This window comes from Lathyrus oleraceus, chromosome 3 (assembly GCF_024323335.1).
Source record: "Lathyrus oleraceus cultivar Zhongwan6 chromosome 3, CAAS_Psat_ZW6_1.0, whole genome shotgun sequence".
Taxonomy (NCBI): Eukaryota; Viridiplantae; Streptophyta; class Magnoliopsida; order Fabales; family Fabaceae; genus Lathyrus; species Lathyrus oleraceus.
Genome location: NC_066581.1, coordinates 449,495,506 through 449,515,924, shown reverse-complemented (window position 1 = coordinate 449,515,924; position 20,419 = coordinate 449,495,506). Strand labels below are relative to the sequence as shown.

Below are 20,419 nucleotides of genomic sequence, written 5' to 3'. Positions count from 1 at the left end.
CAAATGTATCTTTCTTCGGCTCTACACCTGGCGAACGTTTAAGCTCATTGATTTCACCTCCCTCGAAGATATCAAAGACGAAATCAACTATCTCCTACCTTACGGAGACAAACGAAGGATTGTGAAGCTCGAGTATCGTTCACCGTCGATTGACAACAAAAAGAAGATTGAGTTCAACAAATTTGAGCTCAAGACGCAAGTGGATGTTAGGGGTATGTGAAATACATATTTCCGTTTCGAAACAAAAGTTTCGCTCGAGTTGGAAGCGACACTACAAAGATCGGTCAAAAATATTCTGAAGATGTGCAAACGTCCATCGGAATATTGAAATATAATATTGTAGTTTATGTTTAAATCATCATTATAATGCTTATTTTATGTTATGAATGTCAATTTCAGATTTTTTTTTAAAATAACCATGTTTTAAAAAAAAATACGAAAATATAACTTTTCAAATTTTTCCAAAATAACTGGGGGAGGATGCGCACCCCCAAAAAAATAAGAGGAGGCGCCAATACAGCTGGCGCCTATGTGTGTTTCTTTTGAAAATAAAATTTAATTTTGCAGCCAACAAGAATTGAACACATAACCTTTAGATCAATAGTGAAACAGATTACCATTGCACCACAGACCCTTCATATTAATTTGATTCACCATATATTTAATGAGTCATTGTTCTTAGATCATAAGAGAAAGACACTAAATTTTTATTTTAAATTTTAATATCTTAAATATATGAATTATATTCTTCAATATTTATATAATTTATTTATAATCAATATAAATTGCTATTTCCATTTTAAATTATATGTTACTCCTATTTTGTAAAATATTTTGTTTTATATTTTAATTTATATTGCAAAACAACTTAAAATATAAAATAAAATATTTTACAAAATAGGAGTAACATATAATTTAAAATGGAAATAGCAATTTATATTGATTATAAATATTGAAGACTATAATTCATATATTTAAGATATTAAAATTTAAAATAAAAATTTAGTGTCTTTCTCTTATGATCTAAGAACAATGACTCATTAAATATATGATGAAACAAATTAATATGAAGGGTCTGTGATGCAATGGTAACTTGTTTCACTATTGATCCAAAGGTTATGTGTTTGATTCTTGTTGGCTGCAAAATTAAATTTTATTTTCAAAAGAAACACACATAGGCGTCAGCTGTATTGGCGCCTCCTCTTATTTTTTTGGGGGTGCGCATCCTCCCCCAGTTATTTTGGAAAAATTTGAAAAGTTATATTTTCGTATTTTTTTTTAAAAACATGGTTATTTTAAAAAAAAATAATCTGAAATTGACATTCATAATATAAAATAAGCATTATAATGATGATTTAAACATAAACTACAATATTATATTTCAATATTCCGATGGACGTTTGCACATCTTCAGAATATTTTTGACCGATCTTTGTAGTGTCGCTTCCAACTCGAGCGAAACTTTTGTTTCGAAACGGAAATATGTATTTCACATACCCCTAACATCCACTTGCGTCTTGAGCTCAAATTTGTTGAACTCAATCTTCTTTTTGTTGTCAATCGACGGTGAACGATACTCGAGCTTCACAATCCTTCGTTTGTCTCCGTAAGGTAGGAGATAGTTGATTTCGTCTTTGATATCTTCGAGGGAGGTGAAATCAATGAGCTTAAACGTTCACCCAGGTGTAGAGCCGGAGAAAGATACATTTGTGATATACCACTGGATGTTTATTTGTGACATTTGAGACATTTTTAATTTGTGTGAAATATAACACAATAGCACCTAAATTTATAGAAGACAAATATCAATATGGATCACTCATTAACTGTCATATTAATTTCGAAGATATATCTCTAGAACCGCATCATATTACTCCCTCCGTTTTTTATTATAAGTCGTTTTTTACTTTTCACACGTATTAAGAAATGTAATAATTATGGTATGAAAAAGATAAATTATGAATGATTTTACAAAATTATCCTTCATTAATTGTATTGGAAAGACAAATTGATGTAATTGAAAGGAGAAAGGATAATAAATATTTAAGTGTAAAATAGGAAAAAATAACATTAATGATTCATTGATATTATAAAACGACTTATATTGTGGTACAACATAATTTTCCAAAATGACATATAATAAAAAAACGGAGGTAGTATCTTGTTTCAAAGATGCATCTCCGGAATATCTACTGAACTGTTAAATAATTAAAGTATTTCTTAAAATGTTTTGGAGATGCATCTCCTGAATAAAAATTATCCAACATATAGGACGCCTCTCAAAATGGTCTTACTTGAGTGTGCAAGAGATGCGTCTAGAGATGCATCTCCGAAAACGGTGGGCATTTGTGGAAATTCACATGGTGTTGTAGATAGATCTAAGGTGCTTTAAGAAATTCTCAAAATTGATTTCATTAATGAAGACTCAAAACAAATACAAGATGGGCCTTCGACCCTTACGAAATAATCAAACCTTGCTACTCGAAATAGGATCATTTAACTTGTCATCCTCCCCTAAAGATGCCCCAAACATGGTTATTTTCGTATTTTTTTTAAAAAACATGGTTATTTTAAAAAAAAATCTCAATTTCATTTTAATTTTTTTTATTGTGATACATGTGTGTCTCTCCGAAAATATAACTGCAGAATCATTTCGAAAATACATTTTCGAAATAAAATAAACAAAAAAAAGAACGTAGCTCAGAATAATCTTTATTGAATGTGAGCTGATATGCATCTGAAGATGGATTTTCATAATCAAAAAGCATTTGTGAAAATTCACATGATATATTAAAAATATCTGAGATGCCATAAAAAATTCTCATCAATTTTTTAATTAAAAAAAAATAATTTTAAGATTAAATTGATGAAAAAAAGAATAATTTTAATAATTTTAAGATTAAATTGATGAAAAAAAGAATAATTTGTAGAATAAACTTGTTTATTCTATATTAACGATTACGCACGACACAAATGGAAAAAGAATACTCGAACGGAATCCCGCTACAGGCTAGTAGCTTCAAATACCCTCACACACCGTGTCCTCGTCACTCAAACTAAACACAAACACAGTCTCTCTCTTCACCTCTCGCGTCCCTCTTTCTCTCGGGCTCTCACTGCGTCAAAAACCATGAGAAGAGGAACAACATGCAGATCTTCGTCAAGACTTTAACCGGAAAAACCATCACTCTCGAGGTTGAGAGCAGCGACACCATCGACAACGTCAAGGCCAAGATCCAGGTTATCCTTTTTCTTACAAAATCGTATTATCTAGTTAGGGTTTATCGTGATTGCTGATCTTAGTTCTTTTGCTTTGCTTATTTATTGATTAATCGATATATTTTAAGGGTTCTATCCAATTCCGTGTCTGCTAGGTTTCAAAATTGAAATTATTTGTGCAAGTTCAAAAGGAATAGGGTTTGTGTTAACTTAATTTAAAGACTAACATATGTTTTATTTTTATGAAAAATATCTTGGGAATGAAAAGGGATTACAATTGTGTGAAATGATCAATACTAGTTTTGGTATTATGATGGATGAAATATTTTTTGCCCCCTTTTCAGGTTGGAACCAAAATGCCGGATGTTCATATCCTTGTTAATGATTTTGTGAATCAGCTTAAAAAACGGTAAGTTGTTTCTTCATCAGTGAATTGTGTATTAGGAACTTTTGAGGTTTGGGAACTCATATTTTGTTGTTGTGTTTTTCTCTCTCTGTGTTTGTTGTTTTTGTTATTTATTTATTTATTTATTGATGCTAGTAAAATTGAAGGTTCTCAGGCCTCGGCAAAGCAGACAGCAGAGTTGCTTCGGTCTGTGATTTCACAACAGAGGTTGCCTCAGACAAATCAGGCCACAGCTCTGATTAATGCAGTAAGGGCTGTCGGGGAGAAGCTTATCGCTGCTAATCCTGTTGGTATGCTGAGATGGCGATTTTACTTATTTTTAAACTACAAATATGTGTCAGAACGAGCTGTACATGTGTTAATTAGTGGTATATTTTATAGTTAAATAGGATTAAAATCCCATAAATAGGATTTGATTAGCTGTGTATGTATTTATAGAAATTATTGGTCCTTACTTATAGAATTGATTGAGGGAAATGATAAGCATTTATTAGGAATTTCCTTTCCTAAATATATTGTATTCTATTTAAGAGCACAGGCTGCTCTAATCAATAATAAGAAAAATTATCTCTGTCATGGCATCAGAGCTCCAAAATCCATAGGAGCCTGTTAAAAATTGTGGCCTGCATTGCCATTGTTTCCGCTGTGTGGCCTGCATTGCCGATTTTATTTTACGGTCTATCTTGCCGTTTTTCCCAACAAAATTCAGAATGTCTGAACCAGTTAATACCCCTGCCCCAAACACCGGCTCTGTTGAGCTGAAAAATGTTCAACCTAGCCTTCGTCTCAATGGTAAAAACTACCTCAAATGGTCTCATTTTGTCCAAACCTTTTTAAAGGGGAAGGGCAAATTGAATCATCTTACTGGAAAGGATACTCCAGAAGCTACAGACGGGAAATTTGCTGCATGGGATGAAGAAGATGCTGTTGTAATATCATGGCTATGGAATTCCATGGTGCCTGAGATTAGTGATGCATGCATATTCATGAAGACTGCCAAAGAGGTGTGGGACAGCTGTAAAGAAAACTATTCCAAGGTTGGTGATGCTGCACAAATTTACGAAATTAAGATGAAGATTGCAACTACCAAGCAAGGAGATCAGTCCATTAGTGAGTATGCCCAAACTCTACAAAATCTATGGTTGGAGTTGGATCACTATGAACATTTTGAAGCAAAATGCACTGCAGATGCTACTTTACTAAAAAATTATAAGGAGAAGGATAGAATCTATAAGTTCTTAACCGGTCTGAACAATGAGTTTGATCCAATAAGGATTCAAGTACTCGGAAAAGAGTTACCCTCACTAAATGAAACCATGGCTGCCTTTCGAACAGAAGAATCACGAAGAGGAGTGATGATGGAGCCTCAATCAACTGAAAGTTCAGCCTTAGTAGCACAAAGTCGAGAGAAGAACATTGACCAATGGAAGAACGGGCAAACCGGAGGAGCTCCCAAAATGGAGATTGAAAGAGGGGATAACAAGGATTCTCTATGGTGTACCTTCTGCAAGAAGCCAAGGCACACCGAAGACAGATGCTGGAAACTTCATGGAAAACCGCCAAATCAGAACCGAAATTGGAACACCAAAGGCATTCAACGAGGAGGACCAGCACATGTCCACTTGGTCCAATCAAGTGTTGTCAAGGAAAGTCATTCCAAACCTACTGCTGATTTCAATTCAGAAGAAATTACAAGACTAAGGGAACTACTAGACTCTTTAGTCAAACCCACAAACACAGGTAGTTCTTCCATGGCATTATCAGGTAGTTCTCATCCCTATGCTCTTAGTGTTTTACAATCTACAGGAAAAGGGACATGGATTGTTGATTCTGGGGCTACGAATCACATGACCCATTCCTCTACAGAGTTTATCTCTTACACACCGTGTCCAAGTAATAAAAAGATTGTCACTGCAGATGGCACTTTTATTACTGTTGCAGGAAAGGGAGATATTCCACTAAGTCAAAATTTAATGTTGAGAGATGTCTTGCATGTGCCCAAATTATCTGCCAAACTGTTATCTATTCACAAACTTACAACAGATTTACAATGCTTGGTAACATTCACTCCTACACTTTGCAAATTTCAGGATCAGGAAACGGGGAAGATGATTGGACTTGCTAGAGAGGACAATGGGCTCTACCTTCTTATGGAAGCGCGTGAGACAAGTAGCATTAAGAGTCAACTTCCACTGTCTTTGTTGTCAGAATCTATTCCTTCCCTCAATAAAGAAATCTGGTTGCGTCACTTCCGGTTGGGTCATCCTTCATTTAGCACTCTCAAAAATATGTTTCCCACCTTGTTTCAAGGTATAAACTTAGAAAATTTTCACTGTGATGATTGTGAACTTGCTAAACACAAACGTGTCAGCTTTCCTAATAATAATAAAAGAATGTCTACTCCTTTTTCCTTAATCCATAGTGATGTTTGGGGGCCATCCAATATCCCAAATATATCGGGGGCCCGTTGGTTTGTCATTTTTATTGATGATTGTACTAGAGTGTCATGGATGTATCTCTTAAAACAAAAAAGTGAAGTCACTCAAATATTTAAATTGTTTTTCCAAATGATAAAAACCCAATTTGAGACTACCATTAAACGGTTTCGTTCTGACAATGCCAAAGATTATTTTAATCAAACATTGTCTTCCTTTTTCACTGAACATGGTATTATTCATGAATCATCATGTGTCCACACCCCACAACAAAATGGGATGGCTGAAAGAAAAATTGGGCATATTCTCAATGTTACCCGAGCATCTTTATTCCACACAAATGTTCCAAAACAATATTGGGGGGAGGCTGCTCTTACTGCAGCCTACTTGATTAATCGCTTACCCTCTCAAATTCTTCAGAATAACAGCCCCATTCAGCTCCTCTCCAAATTCTACCCAAATTTCAAAACTTCAAACCACCTAGTTCCTAGGATCTTTGGGTGTGTGTCATTTGTCCATGTTCATTCTCCACATCGAGGAAAACTTGATCCCCGAGCTATTAAATGCATATTTCTTGGTTACTCGCCTACCCAAAAAGGTTACAAGTGTTATCAACCTACAACAAAAAAGAATTTTGTGTCTATTGATGTCACTTTTGTCGAAACCGAATCCTTTTTTTCCAAACCTTATCTTCAGGGGGAGAAGGGATGCATCGAAGATAAGGATGATTTGTTCAAAGACCTTTCTTTTATGCCCAAGACTCCCGAGTCAAGTCCTATAACCACTTCATTACAGACTTCTAATGCTACTCGTCTACTACAAGTTTACACAAGAAGGGCAGCACCTATTATCCAACCTGTGCAAGTCCCAGAATCTGACCCAATTCTTGAAACTGTAATCAATGAGACTGTTTTAGAGGAGCAAATTGTGCCCCCTGAAACTGAAGTTGTTGGGACTGATTTAGAGGAGCAGAATATATCCATGGATGCTAGAGATCTTCCAATTGCAATAAGGAAGGATGTTAGAGCATGTACAAAAAGGCCAAGGTATCCAATGTCTCACTTTATATCCTATGATAATTTGTCCAACAATCATAGAAGTTTTCTTGCTCATTTAAACACTACTGCTATTCCAAAAAATGTTACCGAAGCACTAGATAGCAAAGAGTGGAGAGAAGCTATGAAAGTTGAAATGGATGCACTTGAGAAAAATGGAACTTGGAAGTTAGTAGAGCTTCCTAATGACAAAAAACTTGTTGGCTGTAAATGGGTATTCACCCTTAAATACAAGTCCGATGGAACACTAGAAAGGTATAAAGCAAGACTAGTAGCTAAGGGGTACACACAAACATATGGGATTGACTATCATGAGACTTTCTCTCCTGTCGCAAAAATGAGCACTGTCAGAATTTTGTTATCTCTAGCAGCTAACTATGGATGGAATTTGCAGCAATTCGATGTCAAGAATGCTTTCCTACATGGCAACCTTGAAGAGGAAATTTACATGGAGGTCCCACCTGGGTTTAACTTTGAGAAAGACAAAGTTTGTAAGCTAAGGAAGGCCCTTTATGGACTGAAACAGTCCCCTAGGGCCTGGTTTGGCAGGTTTACCACTGTGATGAAAGATATGGGATATAAACAAAGTCAGGGAGATCACACTTTGTTTACTAAGCATTCAGCCTTAGGGGGAGTTACTGCACTAATTGTTTATGTGGATGATATAATTGTAACAGGAAATCATCAAGCAGAAATGGATAGCCTAAAGGTGTGTTTGCTAAAAGAGTTTGAAGTAAAAGAGTTGGGCAGATTAAAATATTTTTTGGGCCTTGAAGTGGCACACTCTCGTCACGGTATTTTCATCTCTCAACAGAAGTATGTGCTGGATTTATTATCTGAAACTGGTAAATTGGGATGCAAACCAGTAGAAACTCCAATTGAACAAAATCACAGACTTAGTGAATTTGTTGAAGATGCAACTGTGGACAGAGAATCCTATCAAAAGTTGGTTGGAAAGTTAATCTATTTATCTCACACTAGGCCAGACATAGCTTATGCAGTGGGAGTGGTGAGTCAATTCATGCATAATCCCAAAGAAAATCATCTTAGAGCTGTTTACCGAATTTTGCAATACTTGAAGGGCACTCCTGGAAAAGGAATTCTATTTACAAAGGGTCAAGGAATTACTTTGGAAGCCTATACAGATGCTGATTATGCTGGATCAGTAGATGACAGAAGATCCACATCCGGATATTGTACTTTTCTTGGAAACTTGGTGACTTGGAGGAGCAAAAAACAAAACGTTGTTGCGAGGTCAAGTGCAGAAGCAGAATTTCGGGCTATGGCTTTAGGTATTTGTGAACTCCTATGGCTGAAAATAATTCTACAAGACCTAAAGATTGACTGGAATGGACCCATGAAACTATATTGTGACAACAAGTCAGCAATAAACATTGCACATAATCCAGTGCAACATGATAGAACGAAGCATGTCGAAGTAGACAGACATTTCATCAAGGAAAAATTGGATAGTGGGACAATATGTATACCATTTGTATCAACTGGAAATCAGCTGGCAGATGTTCTTACAAAAGGATTAAGTGGTTCTACATTGCAATCTATTATCGGCAAGTTGGGAATGAGTAACATCCACTCTCCAACTTGAGGGGGAGTGTCAGAACGAGCTGTACATGTGTTAATTAGTGGTATATTTTATAGTTAAATAGGATTAAAATCCCATAAATAGGATTTGATTAGCTGTGTATGTATTTATAGAAATTATTGGTCCTTACTTATAGAATTGATTGAGGGAAATGATAAGCATTTATTAGGAATTTCCTTTCCTAAATATATTGTATTCTATTTAAGAGCACAGGCTGCTCTAATCAATAATAAGAAAAATTATCTCTGTCAATATGCATTATGTTTGTGTTGTGTTCAGTCTTTATGGAAGTCAAGTAGTATGTATTTTTGGGTTATTGCTGCATGATTGCCCAAGTTTGAATTACTTTCTAGATTGTAGAAGCTTTTCAAATTAAGTATATTTATTATGGTTTCCTTACTTATGTTAAAGTTTTGACAAGCTTATAATTGTTTATGGAACAGTTAAATGATATGAGACTTTTGTTGTAAATGTATATGTGAAAAGGAAGAGGGAGAATGAGGAGAAACTAATTAAATTTAAGCTGTAACTACGAACTGTTGTAACAGAATATACTAAATAGACAGAAGGGAGGGGGTTGGAGTAATTTTTAGACAGATAGCCAGAACGAAAAGAGGTCATGCACTCTCAAATAAGCCCTAAAAGTTTTACTCATTCATTGCTCAAGATCATATTGATCTGAGGGATTAACAAGAAATTTCTGACTTCCTATTGTTTTGTCACTCTTCTCACTTAAATATCAGTTGATTCTATCTTTAAATAAGAGAATTTTTGAAAAAGTAAGATGCCAAAGCTAGTTTCAAATTATACAAGTAGATTTCTTTAAAATGCTCATATTTATTGCAAGATTTTCTCAATATTTTTTTTTCCATAAATTTTCATGGAGAAGTTTATCCAAACTTTCTCTATTCTTAGTTTTACTTTTGTGGAATGATGTTTTATGTTTACATTGTCATGCAGCAACAACAACAACAACAAAGCCTTATCCCACTAAGTGGGGTCATGCATAATGGTTTATTATGCTTTGTGGGTAATGGAAATTGTTTTTTTGTTTTCCTATCATAAAATGTTATGCATGCGTTTGCAGAGCTTGCTGTGGGAAATATTGCGAGGCGAGTTTTGCACATTATAAGGGAGGAGGATCTTTCCCTTGCCACAGCTGCTATAGCTGGTTTGGAGCTATCAGCTGTAAGCGACGATGAAGATGATGTGGATCGAGATGATTATCCTGTTTTATCTGCTGCTGCTGTTGCAGCTGCTGCAAGAAGCACCTTGCGTCCACCATCATTGCAAACTCTTCTAGAGGATACACCTATTACAGCTGCCATTCCACACACATCTTCTTCAGGGGGTGATTCTGAAGGGAAAAGTAGATGTGAGTATGGCACCAGGCTATTAAGATTAAGAGTGTTATAAAATAACTTTTTATAATATTGTTGACCATGTTATATTTTTCTTTTCTTTTTTGCCTTCTAATTTGACCTTAAGGGAATGCTTGTGTTTTTACTTGATATCCAGTGGAGAACCTATTTTTTTCTTCTTCTTATTTAGGCTTTTACTTGTGAAAATTCTCACTAAGGCAAATATTTGTTTTTAATATAGATAACTTTATTGGATAAAATTAATGCTTAGATGTATTAAGTTTCCTCACTTTTTCTAAAGTCATCAGAATGCCGCATTATCATTGCTGTATACTTTAAACTTTAATTGTTGGTCACAGTGATTATTGTTTTTTATCCATTCCTTCCTGCTTGTGACGAGCCTTTGCACAACAAACATTCCTTCCTTGCAACTTGGAGGCCGCGAGTTCAAATCTTGGAAACATCCTCTCTGTTTGCGGGGGAAATATTACATACATCTACACTCCCCAAACTTCACTTGGTGGGAGCATCGTACACTGGGCTGCCCTTTATTTATTTTTTTCCTTCTAGTGGCATTTGGTAATGAAATTTCTGTTCTGATATTCAATTGCTTGTGTCATATTGAGTTTGAGTTTTTTTCCCTTTGTTTCAGCTATTGATAAGAGTTCAAGAGGTCGGAAGTTGAAGCACGATGTCATTGAAGCAGTTAATGAACTTATTCAAGACATATCTACTTGCTATGAACAAATAGCTGAACAAGCAGTAGAACACATTCATCAAAAGTTGGTTTCACCTTAATCTACTCTAGGACGCGTGTGTTTATATTTTGCATGTTTTAAAGTGCTTGTTTGTTTGAAAACATTTTATACCAGCTCACCATAGGCAAGATTGATCAGTGACTCTGATGGGCTTATATGGATATTTGTTCATATTTGCACGCCAATTTTTTGAGCTCACTATGCATTAAGAGTCATACTTTTTTTTGTGTGGCCAATGCTAAGATTTCTAACTCTTGTCTGAGTAGACAAGAATTATCCACATGGTTAATTGAAAGCTTTTGTTTCTTGAGTGGTGTATTCTATACTATGCCATATGGTGAACATACAACTATTCTAGATGTGTTAAACTCCTAATCATAAACTAAACTGTTATTGTTCTTTATAACAATTAGATAAGAGACAGTACCTATGTTAAATTTCAGTGCTTTGTTTTTAGTGTTTTCTACATTATTTTAGCAGTGGTAAGGATTGGACTGAAATTACGAAGACTACTGCAACTATAAGAACCCAAGTAATTTTATTTGAATATTTATACGGTTAAATTTATCAAGCCACACTTTAGTTAAAGCTTTTCATGGAGGCTGTTTGTCCTTTTTACTCTAGTTTCCTGTGGAGACTGCATTACCTCATGTAAAGGCATGGTTGAATATAAAACAAATAAGTAATGATTAATTATGTGATTAATATGCGACAGTGTATAGCCGAGGACACCTATTATTGGCTGATATAATTGGTCAGAGTAATTTTCAAGTACATCACATAATATTAACTTAAAACATCATACATATGTTCAATAGATGCCATTTAATGTACACATCAAACAGCCAAGTTGTCAATATTTAATCTTGAGAATAATTTTGCTGTGGTATATTATTTTTGTTTATTTGGAAAATGAGCTATTTTGTCCATCTATGTTTCATGTTGCTGAGGGTTGCTTATCTACATGACTAGTATTTGGCTCTTTATATGATATTAATATATCATGTTTCCCTCATCTTAATTATAACCAACACAAATGTTCGGTTGATTTATGGGATTATGTCTTGATAGATAGGAATAGAAGATGATCTTTTTCTTTATTTAAATTTTTTAGAAGAATTTATAATTCTTTTTCTTATTTGTTTTCATTTTATTTCCATGATTTTCAGTGAGGTAATATTAACGCTAGGAAGTTCAAAGACAGTGTTGGAATTTCTTTGTGCTGCAAAGGAGAAAAAGAGATCATTTAAGGTCTTTGTTGCCGAAGGTGCCCCAAGGTTGGTAGTAGAGGCCGTCTCACATTTCCAGTGGATGGTGATGTTCAATTAGAAATGGATTTCTTTATACTATTCATATGACCATTTAATGTTGACATTGCATGCAATCAGATATCAGGGACATCTCCTTGCAAAAGAGTTGGCTGCTAGAGGCTTACAGACCACAGTGATTACTGATTCTGCAGTTTTTGCCATGATTTCCCGAGTGAACATGGTATGCTTAAATGCCATTCTTTCTGGAATCAAGACTCTTATGCAAATTTTAATCTGATTTCAACTTATCAACTGACATGGTAAATGGGGGAGTTATTCCTGAGTGACCATATGTGACAGTCCTGCCATTATATAGGTTATAGTTGGAGCTCATGCTGTCATGGCTAATGGTGGAGTCATTGCCCCAGTTGGATTAAATATGGTTGCACTTGCAGCTCAAAGGCATGCTGTTCCTTTTGTTGTACTTGCTGGAAGTCACAAGGTGAAATGCTAACTTATAATCCAAATCTACCTCAGTTATAGTTAGCCAAATCTTCTCATGATTACTTTTGTTATGTTAAATACTGAAATCAGATTATAGTTTACCAAATCTGTGGGAATCAAAAAATTCAACATTTTTTTTCCTCATAAATTAAAATTTTGGAAACTGAAATATCCGAACAAATATTTAATCAAGGTGTTGCTTTTTAATTTGTTTATATGAATATCTGACTGTTAGGTACCCAAGGAATTGAATTCAAAAGAAAGAACCATTTTATTTAAAAATTAAGAATGAACAAAAGATAGATAGAGAATAGAAGAGAAATCTCTCCTCCAAGGGTTTCCCCTTTCTACAATAGTCACTGCTCTTTTTTTTTTCCTTTCAATACTTAATGATAATCCCCTCTATTACTGTATTCTCCTATTTATACAAATACTCTTCTCTAACTAAACCGATAAACTAACTAACTTTCCTAACTAAAATCCTTATTCTATATCCTAACAACGACACCAAGTTAGCTTTTTAAACTTTCTATTTTAGTGGAAGTGAAGAATAATCCGTAGGATAGCTAGCTAATTACGTACACTCAAACTAAAATAAATGTTCATTAACATTTTGGTACTTGTTTTATGGTTTTACCTAATTAAACAACTTATTATGCATTAAAATTTAAAAGGGTTATCAGGACATTGTAGTTTTAAAAGAAATGTCTTGTAAAAATGTTACTATTTAAAATATCGCACAATAGCTTGATATTATCTTTGGCAATCACTTAAGGTTAGTTTTCATATTTGTTAATTACTATCATGATTTCTTTCCTTTTTAATTAGAATTTGAATTCTTGCATTGATATAAAAAAGTGAGTGTTTTCGTCTTCTTGTATCATCAATTTAGATTATCAATCATATCTATAATCATATTTTGAAGTCCTTATTCATTCCTTTTCATTTGCAATGTGGTGATGTTGAAACATGTTATTTCTACTTAATATTTCCTTATGGACCTTAGTTATTCTAGTTCTACAAGTTTTGGAGAAATCTGAGTACAATGTCTCTTTTCAATATTGATAGGTAGGTACTGGGTGCTAAGAATTTTTTGAAATATAGTTAATGATATTTCAGTTGGCTGCACGTAGTAGACATCTGATCTCTAAAACAATTTTGTTCAAAGTTCAGATATCTCAAGCTGTTGCAACTGATGCATATATTCTTGATCTAATGATAGGATTTGAAGAATGGAAAATTGGAATTGAACAGTATTTGCATTTTATATGACGATAATGAAATAGCCACTTCTTAGTTATTGGTTCACTTACTAGGTGTCCATATTATGATAATATTACCAATACACAAAGCTCCAGGCTTTCTGTCAATTGCTAGCAAGGAAACTTTGGTGCCATAACCCTGTTTTGGAATTAAATTTTGATCTGATTCCTCGCAACAGTTTCCAAATGTTAGGCTTTTGTTGAATGTTGCTTTATCTTATTGACAGTTGTGCCCTTTGTATCCACACAATCCTGAAGTCCTATTAAACGAGCTGAGATCCCCGTCTGAGCTACTTGACTTTGGGGAGTTCTCGGATTGCATGGATTCTGCAAGTGGTGGAGGTTCTCTCCATGTCGTAAACCCTACATTCGATTATGTGCCACCAAAACTTGTTAGTCTCTTTATTACTGACACGTAAGTTGAACTGTAACTGATAGAAAACTAGCTTTTCTCGTGGTCATTGACATTTGAAAATGTGTACTAATTGGTTTCTTTCTCTGCTTTCGCTGGTTTGGAAATTACTTCTTCTCAGTGGAGGGCATAACCCATCATACATGTACCGGCTCATTGCTGATTACTATTCGGCTGATGATTTGGTTGTGAAACGAAGACCTGCTACTGGAATTTGAGTTCAGCAGCCCCAGTTTTTGTCCTACAATGGTAAATGAATGAATGTCTATTTACTTCTATTTGTCATTGTGTGTATTGTATTATTATTTGAGGGTTAGAGGGCTTGCAAGCTTCACACTTTAGACGTCCATATGGTTGGAAGAGTGTGTGTGCAGATCTCAAATAAACTACATCTTATTAGTTGGTTTTGTGGAGTTGAATTAGACTATCGAAATTCTGAACAATGTTATTTGCAATGGTTTTTTTGTTTGAGTAATGACATTTTAATGCTCAATTTTCAGGGTGTCTGTTGTCCTCTGATGAGCCATGCTCTAGAGAGATGTTTAATGCGGAAGAAAATGAACCTTGTGTAGTGCTGAGAATTGGGATGGAGCAATTGTATGCGGGAAATAATCTGTGAAAATACCCTGTTAAACAAGGAAAGTTCCATTTTTGTGATTGCTTACCACTGGGGCATAACCCTTGTTTTAAGTTTTGTCCCCCCACCCCCACCCTCAAACTTTTTTTGACGTGTATATCTTTTTCTACTCAGAAATCACACTAGTATACAGCAACTTTAGTTGTTTTGAAAGCTGTTTCATAAAATGGCTGCTACAGTAGATTTTTAACCACATGAAGTCCAAGTGGGTTGTTTCTTTCGAAATGTCTAGTAATCTATTTACTTTGCCGCAACATTTGTTTGCTTGAGTGAATTGCTTAAAACATGTCGTTTAAGTAGAATGTTTACTTGTGTAAATCTATCTATATTATTTTTAGAACATGACATCTATGTGGATTATTTGTTTGATTTATATACTTTGTATTCATATGTAGAGATTCCATTTTTAAAATAATAATTACTCCGTGCAAGTGGCATTAGCAGGATAGAAACTGGTTTCAAGAATATATGTAATGAATAAGAATAGAAGTTTATTGAGAATAAGAATAGAAATTTATTGAATATTTTATGGAAAAAGATTTCAGCAGAGACAAAATACATATATATTTACACTATTACAGAATTTAAATGTTACTATTCTTACGAAGGATTTCGAAATATGTATAATTTGCATTACTGTATAATGTATCAAATGAGTGTTATCTTATACTAAAATAAAATTTTAATTCGGAGATGCATTGTTAGGTATTTTCATTCATTATTAATCAATTCGGTGGAGTTTTCGGAGATGTATCTCTGTAGTTTTAGATTGGAAATTTGAAAATCTATCACCTTTGCACGTCAGATATTTTTGAAGATACATTTTCGGGATTATCGAGTGTGATTTTGGTAAAACACGTACCTGAACGATCAAATCCATATCCCATTTTTACTCCAAACCCTTTCCAAAAACTCTTCCATTATCGATCAATATTTTTACTTCAAATCTTCATTCTTGTGTTTCATCACATCAAAATGAGCAAAAAAAAACTGAAATTATAGGTAAAGATCATTTATTTCAAGCCTCATTTCTCACATTAAGCTTGTTTTGTATCTGAAAAAATGCATGTTTAATCCGAAGATGCATCTTCAAATCCTCTCTGAATTCATCCAAAGATGCATCTTTGTAGGCTGTTTATTTTCATATTTCAGTTCTTTATTTTTAGTTTTAGCAGTTTTTGAGTTTTTTATGTTATTGTTTTCATTAGATATGGTGCACTCTGATGTTTTCCTCAAACATATTGTGTCTCTGGATGCCAAAGGTGTTGTTGTGAAGGGGGTAGATGTTGACAACTAATTTAAAAATGAGCAAGAATTTGAATTTCGTGATCACATGCTTCAATGGATTTGTACGGAACCATCCAAGCTGGGGTTTGGTGTTGTAATAAGAAGACTCGATAATGATTCATATAGAAGATGTCCATTTGTGACAATGACAAGCGAAAGAAATGAGAATTCATATACGTAATTTTAAACGAGATGACACCGATTCACGAAAATGTGAGTGTCCATTTAAGTTGCGTGGTTATATGCAAATAACAAATGGAGATTTAATGTGATATTTGGTTTACATAACCATGACTTGTGTGAAAAGTTAGCCGGTCATTCAATTGCACGTCGCCTCATGCCCGAAGAGAAGGAATGTTTCAGACCTGACATTGAATTTGGTGCAACTGAAAAACATACTTGCAACTTTGGAACTTAAAAGACCCGAAAATATCTCAAATATCAAGCAAGTGTACAATACTCGGTACAAAATCAACAAGGTGCTAAGGGGGAATAGAACTGAAATGCCATAACTATTGAAACTTTTGGATGATAACAGTTATTTTTCTAGGTATCGAACGTGCGGGGATGAAGTAACCATTGAAGATATATTTTGGACTCATCCTGATTCCGTCAAGTTGTCCAACACGTTTTCTATTGTGCTCATCATTGATTCAACGTATAAGACCAACAAGTACAAACTTCCACTATTGAAAATTGTTGGCGTTACCTCTACTGAGAAGATTTATTCTATCGGATTTGCATTTCTAGAGAGTGAAAAAGAGGAGAATGTTACTTGGGCTTTAGAGGTGTGTCGTGCAATGTTGAAGGACCAAGAAGACATGCCGAAAGTAATTGTTACTGACCGCGATACCACTTTTATGCATTCGATTGCAAAGATATTTCCTACTTCTTATGCATTACTTTGTAGGTACCATATAACAAAGAAGGAGAGAAGTCGAGTTAAAACCGCGATAGAGATGAAACAAATAATATCCAAAGATGGGAAAATGGTCAAGGCGGACATGATAGTGAAAAAATAACAGATGCATGGAATGTTATAATAAATTCTTCTACAAAAGAGTTATATGTTGATGTTGTTATACATTTCAGGAAGGTGTGTGAGAAATATCCAGATTTGTTGAAATATGTTGAAAGCACAATTTTGGATCAGGTGAAGGAGAAGATTGTATGTGCATGAACCGATCAGGTTAGACACTTCGGAAATACAAAAAAAAACTGAGTTGAGTTTGTCCACGCTACACTGAAGAATTGATTGCAAAGTAGTAAGAGAGATTTGGACTCTATGAACCACATGATCCAAAGTCAGCATAATAAGATACATACATAATTTAGTCGTAGCATCACAGTGTTGGAACACAGATTCAAAGACAACAATCTTTATTCTCAGTTGGTCGGCAACATATCTCGAGCAGGTATGAAATATATTTTTCACGAAGGCAAATGAGTTGATAATATAGGCTCCGATAGCTCAAAGTGTGGTTGCACAATTGTGAAAACCTATGTTTTCCATGTGCTTGTCTTATATCTAAGAAGGTGAAACTTTATAGTCCGTTGTGAATGGATGAAGTTTGCACTCACTGGAAAAGGCTTAGGTTTGATGATGATGGTGTCATGAAAGATAGTAAATCTAATATCTTTATCTTGATCAAATGAGAAGTGATACAAGAGAGATTTTTGAAAGCTTATGACAATATGAAACTCCACATCAAAGAGCAAGTGAGGAAGAATGCTTATATGGAAACCACTGACTTGAAACCACCCTCTCAATCGGTAAAAATGAAAGGTGCTCAAAAGAAGGTCAACCTTACACAGAGTGACAGTTCAACGGTGAAATCTCCTTCGTTTTTGAACATGTTAACAAACTTTTTCCGGATTCACTAACTCCAAAATCTCAAAAAAGTGTTTTCAAAGGAGCTCACATTAGCAAACTACCTCTTTCACCGCCTCCACAGAAAGTTCCATTCATTAACGATATACCGTTTTTTATGCACAAATACATCGAATGGATTGTCAATGTTAAGGGTGACGGTGAGTGCGATTTTTGAGTTGTTTCTGTTTTGCTCGGTAAAGGAGAACATGATCACACATTTGTCAGCCATCAACTTATCCAAGAGTTGAGGACCCATAAAGAATCATACACACGACTATACGGGAAAAAAGAAATTTTTGATGAAATTTATGAATCTCTTGATGCAATTTAAGAATCATGCACCGGATAAATGGATGTGCTTCCCTGAAATGGGCCATCTCATAACAAGCGTGTATGATAGGGTTTGTATTGATCTTACAAGATACAGTTTTTAAGAAATATTTTTTCACTGCGCACCGCCCTAACTCAAAATCCAAATGAACATATTATGTGTATTGGGTAGCTTTCAAAATCACGACACTTTGTTCAAGTTCATTTGAAATCGGGATACCATATACAACTTACATAAGTGGAGTGGACAACTCATTCAACAAAAAAAGCCGTGACTTGGCCGAACCATTTTGTGAAAAGGATGAAAGAGTTCACCAAATTGAACGACATTGAAAGATAATCAAATCAACAAAATTCAAAGGGGGAACCACTCATACATATAGACTTAGTCGACGACAAATATTTCAATTCGTTTTAGTTTTTCGTCATTAAATAATCATATGTAATCATGTATTCATATTAATGAAGTGTATATAAATTTTCAAATATTTAAATATAGTTTGTTGTTTGCCAAAAAATATCTCCATTTAACACAAGTTATGTTTCTGTCTAAACCAAAATTTGATTTTGTCCTAAGAGGTTTCAAAGATACATCTCCGGATTCAGAGAACATGGTGGTACCAGAGATGAATCTCCTAGTACAAGATAAAATTTATGAGGTCTGTATTTATCTAAAACTACTATAAATATAGGCTCTTGTCTCACGTTTCATGCAAAAACACATTACACCAGAATGAACATCAACTTGCATGTCGCAAATGTCTATTTAACAGTGCGACACCCGAGCGAGAATTTAAGATCGATGAGTACACCCCTTTTTCAGATATGCAATACGTAATGTAAAATCTCCTACGTTATGGAGACAATCAAAAAATTGTGAAGCTCGAGCACCGTTCATCGCCAATTGACAACAAATGCAAGATTGAGTTCAACAACTATGAGTTGAAGACAAATGCAAATGTAAGGGCTACGTGGAATACTTTTTTCTATTTCGAATCAAAAGTTCCGATCAAGGTGGATATGAAGATTTCAAGATCGGTCGAAGATATTATGAAGATGTTGAAACGTCCACTTGGATATTGAAATGTAATGTTTGATTTTATGTTAACATCACATATGTAATGCTGCTTTTATGTTAGCAATGGTAATTTTATTTTTTCAACATACAACGTTTTCATTTTCTAATTTTCTCTTTCTGTTTCAGTACACTACGAAATGCATCTACTGACTAGTTACGAAGATGCATCTCTGTATGCAAAAAAAGCACAGTCCTACGGCGTGACTCAAAATCAGCTTTAGTTGGATGTGTTTGAGGTACGTCCGGAGATGCATCTTCAAAATCTGAAAGTATTATTGTTTTTTCACGAGATGCCCTAGTAAATTATAGGATGCACTAAAATATCCCCTTCCAAATAACCATTCAAATATCTTCAAGATACTCTTGTAACATGTATTTTTCTTATTATTTATTTGCATATGACAAATGTTCCATAGTTGCTACTAATTATTAATATTAAAAAATAGAAACTATTAATAAAAATAAATAATTTCCTACTAGCCACGTTAAGTTCTCCCTTTCCTCTTAACAATACTCTTCCCCTTAAGAGAATCACTTTGTTCTCAAGGTGAAGTGAAGAAAATCGTTTTTGAATAACTTATATTGACTTATGTGTTGCTTCAAATTTTGGATGATCTTTCCATTGAATGAGGATTTAAGCAGAACCATAAGAATTATTACAAATAACTTTGACTTCAGTACGGACAATTTGGAGCTCTGAATTTTCATATAACATAAAAATTCTACTTGTAAGGGTAACTCTAATTCAAAAGCAACTGAACCAATTTCTTTTTTGATTTGATATGGATCATAAAACCTTGGCCTCAACTTCTCATATCTCTTCTTAGTAAAAGATCTCTGCCATATAGTATGCCTTGAATGGAGTCGATTTCAAGGAGTTATTATAATTAGTATGGAACCAAATTTTTGCCTAGCCTAAACCATTTAGTCCACTACTTGGGTTTAGTCT

The 20,419-nt window shown here is 34.4% G+C and overlaps 1 protein-coding gene across 1 annotated transcript; it reads left to right on the top strand.

Moving 5' to 3' along the window:
• Positions 1 to 2,975: 2,975 nt before the first annotated feature.
• Positions 2,976 to 15,275, top strand: LOC127128119 (uncharacterized). Its single transcript, XM_051057369.1, has 11 exons — positions 2,976 to 3,240; positions 3,564 to 3,628; positions 3,761 to 3,915; positions 9,806 to 10,093; positions 10,732 to 10,861; positions 12,007 to 12,114; positions 12,226 to 12,328; positions 12,464 to 12,589; positions 14,081 to 14,268; positions 14,387 to 14,514; positions 14,766 to 15,275. Exons 1-10 carry the CDS (start codon positions 3,148 to 3,150, stop codon positions 14,481 to 14,483), a joined length of 1,353 nt encoding a protein of 450 aa, XP_050913326.1. The 5' UTR covers positions 2,976 to 3,147; the 3' UTR covers positions 14,484 to 14,514; positions 14,766 to 15,275.
• The last annotated feature ends 5,144 nt before the right edge of the window (positions 15,276 to 20,419 follow it).